Raw genomic sequence first — 15,384 nt, 5'->3', positions numbered from 1 at the left:
GCAGACTCAACTCCTTACTGGATACACCTCATTTCTAGACATGTTACTATGAAATTCTATTCATCAACGTTGGGGAAGCTGCCAGATTGGAAAACAGAAAAGTTAAGTTAAATTTAAATTAAGAACATTTCCAGAAAGAAAAGCTTGATGATTAAATGAACTCTAATCCGAACAAAAGACAAGGAAGCAAATTCCCTGGGATCCCATTGGCGAGGTGGGTTTGTACTCATGCAACCTCCAGAAGCCTGTGAAACGGGAGTTGACATAGAAGAGCGCTTCCTGGGAGACGTGGACTTGTTCCCAGATTGAAAGATGCAATACAGAGAGAGCCGTATAGACGTGTGAGTGGGTGAAGTTTCTTTTCAAAGAGAAATGTTATACATTTAGGAAGTCTTCCCAAGTCACCTGCGCTGCATTGTACTTACTGATTTGTTAAATTCTGATCTGACCAGGCAGCCTATCAGAACCAAACCCCTGTTATCCCACACAGGAAACTGGCTTTCCTGGTTCTGGAGAGAGAATCTATCATCTTTCTAAACGAGTCACTTCCCAGATGCCCTCTTTGTGGGTCGGGAGGGATCCCCCGGGCTGGTGAGCGCCTGGCATCCACGTGGGAGAGCTCAGCCCGCTGCACGCTGCCTCACCCGGCCACCAGTGCCACTGCTCCGTGCTGCGGGCTCCCAGCTCTCCCGAGCTCCGGTTTTACTCCCCGCCCCACCGGTCCACTTCGTTTCTCTTGGATTTCTCGGGGCCACGAGTGTCTTCTTCCTCTGGTTCTTGCAGGCGAGCCGCCTCCACGGACATTACAGGCAAGGCTTGCCCAGCGCTCTCCCCCACGGCCTGCTCCTCCCATAGCCCAGAGTGCCCCCAAGAAGGGCCCACAGAGACGCAAGCTCCGGCTTTTTTCCGGATAAGAAACCACTTCCTAACTGCTGAGGACCCAGCCTCAGGCCGAACTCTGGCTCAGGTCGAACCCGGACCGCTCTCTCCCTTCCCTGGGCAGAAGGCTCTGCTGGCTCCTCTGCGTCATCTCCCGAGTTCAGCTCCCTGGACCCCACTCCGAAACACTCCAGCTGGGGCTGGGGGCCCTGCGCTCCCTGACTTCGGTCTCTCTGCAAAGTTCAAGACTTGTGAAAATGCCCCAGTCGCTGCCACCCAAAAGCCAGGACCCGCGCCTTCCTAGCGACCTACAAGGAACCGCTGCACCTCCCGTTGCCTCCGGGACAGGAGACGCAGCCACAACCACGTTTGATTTAACCGCTTTTCCTGAAAAGGGCACATACAGCGCAGCTGTGTGTGTGTGCGGGGGGGGGGGGGGCGAGTCTTGAGTTAATTTTTTAAAAGCATATATAAATGATAATAAGCATTGAACAAAGCAGCCAAAGGCTTGGCCCTCCCACAAACCTAGGAATTCAGATCCACGTGGCCACAGCCCCTCCAGCTGGGTCCTCTCCCGGCACACGCCCCGCTTCACAAAGACCACAAAAAGCCCTTTAAACGCCCGCGGTGCTTCCGAGGACTCCCAGATCTCTAGCCCTTCCTCGGCCATCCCTTCCTCACACCCGAGGACACTTCAGCCCCAGTGTCCTCTCCGCCCCAGCTTAGACACCCACCTCTGGGCGCCGACTCCCGAGAGCGCAGTCCTGGGGCTCTCTGCTCCCGCGCCGCGCGGCCGCTGCTTCCCGCTCCGGGAATCCAGGAGACTCCGAGGGAAGACGCGCAGCAGCCCCGGGCTGGGGCCAGCGCATCTGCAGGGAGTGGCCGCCTCGGGGCGCGCTGGAGGGCGGGGAGCCCCACCCTCCTGCTCCCGGGGCCCGCCCCTTCCCCGCCCCCTCGCTTCCCCTCCAGTCGCCCAGCACCGGCAGGCCGCCCCTCCCTTCCCCTCCCCTCCCCTCCTCTCCCCATCCACCCACTCCTCTCGGTGACTTCGGCGCAATCTATGCACAAACCTAGAAATGAATGAATGGAGAGACTGGAGGGAGAGACGGAGGGATGGATGCGGCGCGCAAGCTGAGTACTTCCTAACTCAGGGGAGCGCTGTGTCTGGGTATGTGGACACTTGTTGGCGCACTGGGCTTTGGGGCCGGGTGGCGTGTCGCCGTGTGTGCACGTGGACATGTGTGTGGGTGCACACATGTGCGCCTGAGCGTATGTGGAAGTGTGTGAGTGCCTGTGTACGCTCAAAGGCCAGGAGTTGCTGAGTTCCCACTCAAGCGAGGAGAGAGCCCCTCGTCCTTTACTCTGCACCATGACTGTCCTCAGGGTCAGAGCGACCCTCGGAATTGGTTGGGAAGTGCGTCTTTGTGGCAGTAATGGTGTCTCCCGGTGTTTGGGGACTCCCCCGATAGGGTTCAGAGGCCAATGTGTGGACAGAGGTGCTTCCAGCTCACTGGCTCGCCAGAGCCTTCCTGCTGCCCTCCGTGTAGTGGCAGCCGGTGGCCCGGTGTCAGAGCGAGTGTGCTAACAAAGCCAGCGGAGGGGAAGGAGGCAGCTGATCTGCAGAGTGGGGCTGGATTAGGCGGGTGGCCAGCTATCCCTCACTCTGGAGCTGTCTGAAATTTCAGTCTCTCATCCCCACCCCCACCATGAATATTTAAATAATGTTAATGACCCTTTGAAAATGAACCGTCTGGAAATCCTGAGAGAGGACACGCACACACAAACACCCCACCTAGAAAACGGCACTTTTCACAAAAGCAAGCTGTGGTCTTACTCCGCTTTAGGTGGCCGCATTCATTTTCAGGAGAGGAAAATCACCAAAGTCAGATTTCTTGAATCCAGCTTTGCACGAGGCATGATTTTTCCCAGTAATTCTCTCTTCCCAGCTTTGCAAGTAGCCCTCGCACTCTCAGTTAGGTTTCCACCCTGGGGCTGTCTGTTTTCCCCACCACTAGACAAGGCCCTGGGGTGCTCTTCTGGGAGTCAATTTTACATGTCAAACACAGCAGGGAAAGACAATAGCCATGGCCTGATTCTACCTTCCTAACCCACAAAGGTCCCTGATTTCCAATACAAAGAAATAATGCCCTCGGGAACTACCCAGAAAGCCCGTCCAGGCTAAGGGCAACATAAATAGCACCTCCAGAGAAAATACTTCTTCCCTGCGTTAAGCTCTATTCACACTTTCATCCAGGGAGGAGGATGAAGTCTACAAAGGGACATCAGCTGTTTCAGGGTTCCTGAAGGTCAATAGGCTCCTTTTTCTTGGCATTTAGGAATGGTTTCACCATCCTTTTTGCCTGTTTGTCTCTTACACTATTGAATTTCAATAGCACTTACTGACCGGTAGTCAGAGATGCCAGAGCTTCAGCCTTGATTCAACTTTTTCTTCCTTCCTTCCTTTTTGTTCTTTTCTCCTCCTGTCACTGATTTAAGGAGTTAAATATTTGGGTGTCCTACATCCTGATCTGTTTTAAACGTTTTAATGCCATGTGAAAAACTCACATTGAGTGTGCTTGGATATCACATTTATTTATATGGACCACAGACTCTCTAAAGAAGGTTAGAATTGCAGCAGATGGGAGGTTTTATAAACAGTATCATGGCAGGTACGTCATCACTCTCTTCTCGTATTTTCCTAAATTAGAAAAAGTGTGAAATTTACAAACAAAATTAGTTGCATTATTAGAAAGAGTAAAGGCTGGGCGTGGTGGGGCACGCCTGTAATCCCAGCACTTCAGGAGGCCAGGCGGATCACAAGGTCAAGAGATTGAGCCCATCCTAGACAACATGGTGAAACCCCGTCCCTACTAAAAACACACAAAAAATTAGCCAGGCATGGTGGCATGCATCTGTAGTCCCAGCTACTCAGAAGGCTGAGGCAGGAGAATCGCTTGAACCCAAAAGGCAGAAGTTGCCAGGAGCGGAGAGCACGCCACTGCACTCCATCTCAAAAAGAGTAAAGCAATTGTATAAACTTTATTCTGAATCACTTCTTTACTAAAGCAATGTCAATGCTCTGTTAATATTAATTTTAGAGTTCTAGAATATTATTCTTCAGAAAACTATTAGGAATATTAATTTAGGAAAAATACATGCGCAATAGATATTAATTTATAAGAACATTTTCTTCCACCTTCTGAATTATTAAAGAGGAGCCATGATTAAACGTTTTTAATATAAAAGGCTTGGTACATACCAGATGCTCAGAAATAGTTGTTTAATTTGTTCTATGAAATCCATGCAACAGTATGAATGACTGCATGCAAAAGTAAACACTGTTTTTAATTAACATTTTCTCATTTATTTTCTCCTAGGCCAGTGGTTCCCAATTGAGGGTGATTGAACTCCCCAGGGGACATTTTGGCAATGTCTAGAGACATTTCTTATTGTCACGATTAGGGGGGTTGCTACTGGCATCTACAGGACAGTGCCCCACCAACAAAGAATTATTGAGCCCTAAATATCAGTAATGTTGAGGTTGAGATATCTTGCCCCAGAATTTTTCGAAGCCAGTACTAAAGACCACAGATAGTAGAACCTCTTTGGTGCTTATTAAAAAGACAGATTCCTGGGCTCCACCTTTAAATACTGAATCGGAATGTGTGGGGCGGGGCCAAGGAAACTGTTTTAACAGCTCCCAGATGATTCTTAAAAACGTGAAAGTGGCCAGGCAAGGTGACTCACGCCTGTAATCCCAGCACTTTGAGAGGCTGAGGCGGGAGGATCACAAGGTCAGGAGTTGGAAACCAGCCTGACCAACATGGTGAAATCCCATCTCTACTAAAAATACAAAATATATATATATATTAGCCGGGCATGGTGGCACACACCTGTAATCCCAGCTACTAAGGAGGCTGAGGCAGGAGAATGGCTTGAACCTGGGAGGTGGAGGTTGCAGTGAGCCAATATCCCACCACTGCACTCCAGCCTGTATGACAAAGTGAGACTCCGTCTCAGAAAAAAATAAGCAACATGAAAGTTTGGGAAACACTGGCCGTGGGCAAAGTTAGCTTTATCACCCACTGCCTGCTTGTGGTTCATCACATCCCTGTGTGTTAACATAATAACGATGATTAGAGCTGAGAATATTTTATAATAAAAGAAGCATATTGGCCGGGTACAGTGGCTCACGTCTGTAATCCCAGCACTTTGGGAGGCCAAGGCGGGTGGATCACGAGGTCAAGAGATAGAGACCATCCTACCCAACACGGTGAAACCCCGTCTACTAAAAATACAAAAAAATTAGCCGAGCGTGGTGGCACGCACCTGTGGTCCCAACTACTCAGGAGGCTGAGGCAGAAGAATTGCTTGAACCCAGGAGGCAGAGGTTAGTGAGCCGAGATTGAGCCACTGCACTCCAGCCTGCTGACAGAGCAAGACTCCGTCTCAAAAAAAATAAATAAATAAAAGCAGCATATTTACTCTCCTAGATGTACTTTAGGAGCAAATGGCTATTAATTATGTGAGAGAAATATAACTCGAACGTGTAAATGTTATGTGTTCCTGCAGGCCCTCTACCATCAAGGGCACAAAATCTTCCATGGAAATTTTTTTGCAGGGAGAAGAGATAAAGATTTCTTTCACTGCAGCCAAAGTGTGCATTTTTACTCACATTGCCTCTCCCATGTGCTGGCCCACTTTAAACTATGCCCCTGAGCAAGAGTGGCCTCCAGGGGACCTGAGAAGTGGAATGTTCTTTCTAGAAAAACACACAAAGAATAGCTTTCTGGGGAAGAAGTTAGCCTAGATACAGGTTGAGAAAAGCACTTCTCCTTTCTTCCCAGCTGAGTAAAATGAACTAAATCCAGCAAATAATAATGATCTGGCAGCAGACACGTGACCCCAAACTTAGAGAATAGTAGAAGCTGAAAAACGGATTTACAAGTGTCTCAGAGAACTGATCTGAAAACCAAAAGGTGGGGGCAAGACAGGTGCATCATAAAAGGGAATTTACTATTTCCTCCTTCTAGCAAGGAGAAAGACCAAAAAGGATCAGCTGGGATAATTCCCAAGTGCTAAATGTGTCCCACATAAAATAAAGGTTGGCTAGGAAAAAAAAAAAAAATGAAGAAGAGGGGAGGCTGGGCACAGTGGCTCATCCCAGCACTTTGGGAGGCCAAGGCTGGTGGATCACCTGAGATCAGTCGTTTGAGACCAGTCTGGCCAACGTGGTGAAACCCAATCTCTACTAAAAAATACAAAAATTAGCTGGGCGTGGTGGTGGGTGCCTGTAATCTCAGCTACTCAGAAGGCTGAGGCAGGAGAATCACTTGAACCCTGGAGGTGGAGGTTGCTGTGAGCTGAGTTCATGCCACTGCACTTCAGCCTGGGTGACAGAGCCAGACTCCATCTCAAAAAAAAAAAAAGAAAAAGAGGGAAAAGTAAACAACGACAGAAACAAAAAGGTTGGCTCACACCAAACAAATAGCTCTATGTCCCTGGAACTTTCCACCAAACCACAGGTGAGCTCACTGAAAAGCTAGCAGCAATCCCAAAGCCAAGGGGATCCTCATGAAATCAGAGGCACCATTAAAAATTTCAGAGAAGAAACAAACTGGGGGAAATATTTGCAACATATATGATAATTAGTTACTATTCCTCATATGCAAAGAGTTTTTGCAAATCAGTAAGAAAATTGAAGAAAACTTCCAACTCCTAGGTAAAAAAAAAAAAACCAAACCTGGGCTGGGAGTGATGGCTCACACCTGTAATCCCAACACCTTGGAAAGCAAAGGTGGGAGGATGACTCAAACCCAGGAATTTGAGACCAGCCTGGGCAAATGGTGAGACTCTACATCTCTACAAAAAATAAAAAAATTCGCTGGGTATGGTGACATGCTTGTGGTCTCAGCTGCTTGGGAGGCTGAGATGGGAGGATTGCTTGGAACCAGGAGGTCAAGGCTACAGTTAGCCATGATTGTGCCACTGCACTCCAGCAGGGTGACAGAGTGAGACCCTGTCTCCAAAAAAAAGTAGTTTACAGATAAATAAGTACAACTGACCCTTGAACTTGTGAAGAGATGCTCAAACTCTTCATAAAGTGCAAATGAAATACTGGGCTAATTTTTTAGCCTATGAGTCAATATAAAATACAAGGGCTGGGCGCGGTGGCTCAAGCCTGTAATCCCAGCACTTTGGGAGGCTGAGGCGGGTGGATCACGAGGTCAAGAGATCGAGACCATCCTGGTCAACATGGTGAAACCCTGTCTCTACTAAAAATACAAAAAATTAGCTGGGCATGGTGGCGCGTGCCTGTAATCCCGGCTACTCGGGAGGCTGAGGCAGGAGAATTGCCTGAACCCAGGAGGCGGAGGTTGCAGTGAGCTGAGATCGCGCCATTGCACTCCAGCTTGGGTAACAAGAGCGAAACTCCGTCTCAAAAAAAAAAAAAAAATACAAATATGTATTTTTGGGAAGGGAATGATGACAATCAAGTGATTATATGCTATGGATGGGCATACAGATTGATAATAAACTGGCAAATTTGAAAGATAATTTGGCGATAACTCTTGAGATAAAAAATGTTTATACATTTGAACCTGCAATTCATTTTTGGAATTCAGAAGCTTACAAAAGCACTCAAATTGGATGAAAGACCAGGGTGGTGGGGAGCAGTCAGTAAGCAAGAAATTGCAGATCACACAGCGGGAAACAGAAAATAAAATATTTAACATACACTTTAAAAGTTGTTTGAGTGTTATGTTGGCATGTAAACACTTCTCGAACCCCCCCTAAACTTCTGATAACTGCATTTGTCTGGGGAACTAAAGTCAAGGAAGGGGTTTGTTTGTGACTTGGTGTAGGGTGAAGAGCAGGCATTGGAGGCAAAATGGACATAACAGTAAGAATTCAGAAGATGAACTCATGAGGACAGAGAGTAGAAGGATGTTTATCAGAGGCTGGGAAGGGTCGTGGGAAGGCAGGGGAGTAGCGATGAGTAATGGATATAAAAAAATAGAATGGCTGGGTGCGGTGGCTCACTCCTGTAATCCCAGCACTTTGGGAGGCCAAGGTAGGCGGATCATGAGGTCAAGAGATCGAGACCATGGTGAAACCCCGTCTCTATTAAAAAATACAAAAATTAGCTGGGCGTGGTGGCACCCACCTGTGGCCCCAGCTACTCAGGAGGCTGAGGGATGAGAATTGCTTGAACCCAGGAAGCGGAGGTTGCAGTGAGCCGAGATCACGCCACTGCACTCTGTCTCAAAAAAAAAAAAAAAAAAGAATAAGACCTAGTATTTGCTAGCATAACAGGGTGACCATAGTCAAAAATAACTAAAACTATAATTGGATTGTTTGTAACACAAGGGAAAAATGCTGGAGGCAATGGATGCCCTATTTACTCTGATGTGATTATGTATATATTACATGCCACCTACTATGTACCCATGAAAATTGAAAAATAATTTTAAAAAAGAATTAAGAAGAAATAGGAAATCAGAACAAAAAGTGTCTGGGAGGACTAACCCCAACTCATCATGCCTCAAGATAAAAATCCATAAAAATAGTGGCGTGAGCATCCATCGGACAACCTCCATTACTATGTTGGTAGGAATGTAAACAGGAAGACATGGGATATCTAGTCAACTAATACCTAGAATCCGCAAAGATTATTTGCTTACTCTAGCTCAACTACTGGTTTTACACCATTCATAGGGATGATTTGTATGTTTATGGATTTCCAAAGTGAGACATTTCTCAGTGATCTCTGGGTCTTACTTAAGGGCAAAAAGGTCATCTCTGGATTAAGCATCATTGGCTTTTCTGTAGCAGGCATGATCCACCCATAGACTATTTTAACCATCAGCTTTCTGAATGCACATCATATAAGACTGGCCATGTGTTAGTCTATGGATTGTTTGCATTGCCTTATAGTTGTGTTTTATACAGTTAAAAACACCCTTCTAAACCATCTCTTCTCCAAGGGGTTGGCCTCTCCCTAAGATAAGGTGGTCAGCTTTTAAGATATTGTAAATTAGTGGTTTCCAAGTTGGCTTACATTGCAAGTAGCTGGAAAACAAGAAAAGAAAATTTCCAGGAATCTGTGTTTGCTTAAGCCTGCCATCTGATTCCATGACAGCCTGGTTTGGGAACCACTGGGGATGGACACAGTCACTCTTACTTGAAGAAAGGACAGAGAAGCAAACACAGCAACAGGGATGGTGTCATAAGAGAACACTTGGCTCTCAGACTGTGTTTACTCTGGTTCTCAGCCTAGTTTGTGGTGCCTGCTTTTTATTTCCTCTCCAGGGTCTCTGGCTTCCTGTGCCCGAGTAAGTTTCTTTCCTGCCCATTCCACATTTATTTCCTTTCCCTGCATCCTCACACTTGGCTTCTCCTCCCCCAAGCTCTTTAACATAAGGACATGGTGACCTGATTATATTCACCCCAGCCGCTCGAGGCTCTTTTTAAAAGACCTTTAAAAACACCCGTAAGAAACATTCCAAAACCGAAGCAACATTTCCCCCATGGAATTGTTTATGCTGTGTTCCAGACGGTAGCTGGGCTGTGCCTTCTCGACATTGACATGACATCATACCACCCAGATTGCCCATTGTAATATACATGTAAATGGCACCAATATATTAATCAAAAAAACAATTTGAAACTAAAATCTTCCACAGAAAGGAGCAGCATGGGAAGATCTGTGTTGGAAAGAGTGAAAAGAGGGTATCTATGTAGGAGAAAGACAGAGTTGGGAAGTGAAAAGACAGCCCCCTGGTGAGAAAAGCAAGATGGTACCTTGATTCTAGAGGCCTCAAAGCTTGTGGGATAATTACAAGAATGTAGTCATGTATTACTTTGAAAATTAACAGGAGCAAAGTCCTATGAGGTCCAAGTTCTTTGGTTCTTGGCTAAGACTTTTATCTCATTTAGCAACTGAAGCATTTAAAAAATCTAGTAAATACTCCAGAGTTCATGCCATAATGGAGAGACATCACTCAACAAGGCACTCTTTAAGCATGGCAGTGAAAACAAAATATGCCTCATATACTTGGAATGTACACAGCTTATTCACAGATAGAATGCTGGGAAACAGTGCCAGTAGTGTGGAGTCCCCGAAGACAGTTTGCACTGAGTCAACCAAGTGAATTTCTTCTAGGGACCTGTGTGTAAAAGCAAATCTACTTTCTTTTCCAGTGGTGCTGAACTTCTTTTCAATTTTAGGTAACACAGGAAATTACTTTTTAGTTTTTGTTTAAAAAAAATAGGACTGTGACATTTTCCTAGTAATCCCAAGTGTTTCCCTCAGAACTTTTAAGCACAAGCTGTTAATTTAGGGGAAGAACCATAAGGATTTTTCAGTCGTATTAGGGAGAAAAAAACCAAACCTTGATATTTTTAATGTTAAGAATTCTGATTCTTTCAGAGATAGTCTTTGCAGTAGTCTCTGATTTGCTTAACAAATGCTTTAATATTGAGAACCATCCAATGAGAAAATGGGCTTTTTCCTTCTAATATAATGAACATATTAAATGACTTTCTTAGCATTAATGTAAAGTTCACTGAAGATGATGAAACTATATTATGAAGGCATATTATGTTTATTTACACAGAATAAGTTATTTACTTCTCTAAGTAACCATTACGATTGTAAGGTGTTAAGATCATTTAAATGCGAAGAATATTAATAGCTTCTATAGCATATTAAAATCCTCTGTTGGATTGGGACCATGGCCAACATAAAATCCCTTTAGAAACCACAATATCTTATAAGACAATCAACTAAAGTACCCATACCCATCTTGCTTTTGAAGATTTTCCAACTCATTAAGTAAATACCTTTTCTATAGCTCCCTCTCCCTCTCCATCTCCTCTCCCCCTCACCCTCCCTCTCCTCTTCTCTCCTTTCCTCTCCTTCCTTCCTTTGTATTCTCCTGTCTTCCTTCCTTCTCTCCTTTCTCTATTCCTTTCTTCCCTCCCTCCCTTCCTTCCTTTTCTTTTTAGACTACTGCCTAGTTAATTTTAGGAGCAAGCATTGCAAACTCAAATACCTTAGGAAGCCAGACAGATAACAATGAGTAAAGCTGCCGGGTATCAGAAACAGTTTGTGACTCCTATAAAGGGCTCAGGCATTGGGGAGTCCAAGTGCCTGACTGCTAAGTAATTCATAGAGTAGTTGAGATGAGACAGGCGAGCTCCTAGATGAGAACCGTGGGTTCAGATAGGTGCTGCAGCTGTGTTCGACTTGGGAATTTCCTTTACTTGCTTGGGATGGGTGAAGGCATATCAAAATGTGAGAGAGAGATGAAAGTTAGAACTAGGAGGAAAGTTACATGTCACCCAAGCCATTTTTCTCATCTTATAGTATAGCAAAATGTTAGTAAGAAACAGAGAGCCAGAAGACCTGGATTGGGATTCTGACCTGTCACTTACTGGCTATGTGACCTTAGGAAAATCCGCTTAGCTTCGCCATCCCTCCTTTCTCGTCTCCTCCAGGACATTGTTCCAGCAATTTTATCCTTCCCCAAACATGAATTTTCTTTCATCTCATCAATTATGCTCTGATTTCTTCTATTAAAAATTTTTTCATCTGTATACAGTTATACAAAGGAACACTTTAAGACGGTAGAGTAAGACCAGGTGCAGTGCTCACACCTGTAATCTCTGCACTTTGGGAGGCCAAGGCAGGCAGATCACAAGGTCAGCAATTCAAGACCAGCCTGACCGACATGGTGAAACCCTGTCTCTACTAAAAAACACAAAAATTAGCTGAGCATGTGGTGTGCACCTATAATCTCATCTACCCAGGAGGCTGAGGCAAGAGAATCGCCTGAACCTGGGAGGTGGAGGTTGCAGTGAGCCAAGATTGCTCCACTCCACTCTAGCCTAGGCAACAGAGTAAGACTCAAAAAAAAAAACAGGGTAGATTGTATGTTATATATTTTCTTTTTAAAAAGTTTTTATTTATTTGTTTGTCTTTTGAGACAGGGTCTCACTCTGTCATGCAGGCTGGAGTGCAGTGGCATGATCATGGCTCACTGCAGTCTCAATTTCCTGGGCTCCAATGATCCTCCCACCTCAGCCTCCTGAGTAGCTGGGTCTACAGGCACGTACCAGCATGCCTAGCTAATTTTTGTATCTTCTGTAGAGATAAGCTTTCCCCATGTTGCCCAGCTGATCTTGAACTCCTGGCCTCAAGCAATTCCCCTGCCTTGGCCTCTCAAATTGCTGGGATTATAGGCATGAGCCATCACACCAGGCCAATGTTATGTGTTTTCTACCATAACAATGTTTTTTAAGAAGAAATTCTCTTTATCCTACCATCTCAATTCTCTGTTTCCCCTTAAAGCAAAAGGGAAAGCATATGCTATGGTCTTTTTTTTTTTTTTTTTTTTTTTTTTTTGAGATGGAGTTTCACTCTTGTTACCCAGGCTGGAGTGTAATGGCACGATCTTGGCTCACCGCAACCTCTGCCTCCTGGGTTCAGGCAATTCTCCTGCCTCAGCCTCCCGAGTAGCTGGGATTACAGGCACGTGCCACCATGCCCAGCTAACTTTTTTTGTATTTTTAGTAGAGACGGGGTTTCACCATGTTGACCAGGATGGTCTCGATCTCTTGACCTCGTGATCCACCCGCCTCAGCCTCCCAAAGTGCTGGGATTACAGGCTTGAGCCACCGCGTCCAGCTTGCTAGTCTTTTCTATGCTGTGGACCTGAATTCCAAGTGAATGGCTAGTTTTTAACAGGCTCTGCATTCCCCAAGAAACATGCAAAAGAGCACTTAGGGATCACAGGCAAGAGGTGCCCTGGCACTGTGGTTAAGGGACTATGCTACCCACATGAAGAATGCTAGGAATGAAGGCAGAACCCTCATTCTTCCACTGATTCTGAGCAGGACCTTCCACAGGCACCTCCCTTTAAAATAAAGGATTCCTAGCCTTTAAAATAAGAACAAGTGTATAGTATCTGTATCATGGGTTCATGGAATGCATTGGATAAATTTGTGCTTATAAAGGCCACAGAATATACCTTTTAAATTCTCAATTGGTATTTTCTTTTTTTTTTTGAGATGAAGTTTCGCTCTTGTTACCCAGGCTGGAGTGCAATGGTACGATCTCGGCTCACCGCAACCTCTGCCTCCTGGCAATTCTCCTGCCTCAGCCTCCTGAGTAGCTGGGATTACAGGCACATGCCACCATGCCCAGCTAACTTTTTTTGTATTTTTAGTAGAGATGGGGTTTCACCATGTCGACCAGGATGGTCTCGATCTCTTGACCTCGTGATCCACCCTCCTCGGCCTCCCAAAGTGCTGGGATTACAGGCATAAGCCACCGTGCCCAGCCCCTCAATTGGTATTTTCTATATCTGTGCCAGTCCACTGCTTCCTAGCCTGTCCAAAAAACTAGAATAATCAAAGATTAGGTCCATTCTTGATTAATTCTTGCTCCCAGGATCATAACTATTTTTCTGTCATTACATTTTAATTAAAATGTATATTTTTTGAGATGAAGCCTCGCACCTGTCGCCCAGGCTGGAGTGCAGTGGTGCAGTCCTGGCTCACTGCAACCTCCACCTCCCAGGTTCAAACGATTCTCCTGCCTCAGCCTCCTGAGTAGCTGAGATTACAGGCGCACACCACCATGCCCAGTTAATTTTTGTATTTTTAGGAGAGACAGGGTTTCACCATGTTGGCCAGACTGGTCTCGAGCTCCTGACCTCAGGTGATCCACCCACCTCAGCCTCCCAAAGTTCGAGGATTACAACAGTGAGCCACCACGCCCGGCCAATATATTTTTTTTTAATAAAATTTTTTTCTTTTTTTTTTTTTAAATGGGGTTTTACCATGTCAGTCAGGTTGGTCTTGAACTCCCGACGTCAGATGATCAGCCCACCTTGGCCTCCAAAGTGCTTGGATTACAGGCATGAGCCACTACACCTGGCCAATATTTTTTTATTCTAAAAGAAATACTTACTCATTACATGGAAAGCATAAACTGTGGGCTCTGCAATAATACAAACCTATAATTGAATTCTGACTCTGCTCTTCCAGAATCTGTGGACTTATAAAGTCTTTATCTTCTCAAAGCATCGATTTCTTCATCTGCACAATGGGGCAAAAAATCGTACCTATCTCATTGTGTCATTGTGCGTGTTAAAGAGAATAATACAGGCAAAGTGTTTAATACAGTGCCCAGCTCACAGTAAACACTGGGAAAAGAAAGGGAGTGAAGGAAGAGAAGGAAAGAGAGAAAAAGAAAATAGGAAGAAGTCAATGACTGTTACAGGAGAGAAAGGTTAGTAAAAGCCACATGAAGGAGAAAGGTTTATTCTAGTAAACTGTGAAATACTTTAGATAATGCTTAGAATCGGGATGCATATTTTTATTTAAAAGAGAAAAAGATTCATTGTGTCTTTTGCAATACCATTTTTCTTAAAAGGGATTTTCTTATATCACTCATGGGATACACAACATAAACTTGGGAAATTTTTCATATTTGGGATTTGTTTATATTTTCTTTGCAAGAACCAACTCAAACACACTAATAATAATAAAAATAATAATTCCTAGTGGATGAATGTTTGTCTATTTCTCAACTTAAATAAGCTTTTGACTCCAAAATTTCAAAATGATTTATTCATATGAATTTGAAAAATCAGACTGAAGATTTGACCCTGCTTAAATATGGTATGCCACATATAATAAAACATTCATAAATTCATTTATTTTTAATAGAGACAGGGTCTCCTTCTGTCACCAGGCTAGAGTGCAGTGGTGATTGCAGCTTACTGTAGCCTCATCCTTCCAGGCTCACGCAGTTCTCCCGCGTGTCTCCTGAGTAGCTGAGACCACAGGCGCACACCACCTCACCTGGCTAATTTTTTTTTCTTTAAGTAGAGATAATGTCTTGTCAAGTTGCCCGGGCTGGTCTCAAACTCCTGAGTTCAAGCAATCCTCCTGCCTCAGCCTCTCAAAGTGCTGTGATCATAGGTTTAAGCCACCATGCCTGGTCAACCAGTTGATTTTTTTTTTTTTAATCTAAAAGTTAACAAAGGCTGTACTATTTGTGGCATAACACAGACATGCAGGTATCTTAGAAAAAAACTGAAAGAAAAAACTGTCTTAAGCTCAAGTATGATGTGTGCAGTAGTCTCTTAACTAATACTGTAGGACATCTGCGTGCTGAATTTCTCCAGATTCAAAGAAAGCTCTATTTTTTTCACCATAAGCTAAGCTTTCCTTATTTACTTAAAAGGCTGTTTGATTTTATCTATTCATGAATCACTGCAGGAAAATGATAATGAGAAACATAAGCAGAATGCTGACAGGATGAAGACCCATGGGCAAGCCTGAAGAACAACTCATACTCAAGGATGAAAATGGAATATTGTCCCACTAGGTAAACTCCAGCTTTGCACTGGAAGAATGAATGCAAATGGAGCTACACAAAAGCCCCATATGGATCAGGATGTGAGGCCAGGAAGACCTCCTTAGCATGTC

The 15,384-nt window shown here is 44.7% G+C and overlaps 1 protein-coding gene across 20 annotated transcripts in view; it reads right to left on the bottom strand.

Moving 5' to 3' along the window:
• Positions 1–15,384, bottom strand: part of PALM2AKAP2 (PALM2 and AKAP2 fusion) — a 527,870-nt gene that overhangs the window by 122,466 nt on the left and 390,020 nt on the right. Inside the window, 1 exon segment of one of the 20 annotated variants that reach the window (NM_001204128.1) lies at positions 1,614–1,849. In NM_001204128.1, the coding sequence (NP_001191057.1) occupies positions 1,614–1,748 (135 nt within the window). In that variant the 5' untranslated portion in view covers positions 1,749–1,849. 20 annotated transcript variants of the gene reach the window in all.

The sequence above is a fragment of the Callithrix jacchus genome, chromosome 1 (genome assembly GCF_049354715.1).
Source record: "Callithrix jacchus isolate 240 chromosome 1, calJac240_pri, whole genome shotgun sequence".
Classification (NCBI taxonomy): domain Eukaryota; kingdom Metazoa; phylum Chordata; class Mammalia; order Primates; family Cebidae; genus Callithrix; species Callithrix jacchus.
The sequence above is the reverse complement of the archived record's forward strand: the minus strand, read 5'-3'. Positions and strand labels throughout refer to the sequence as shown.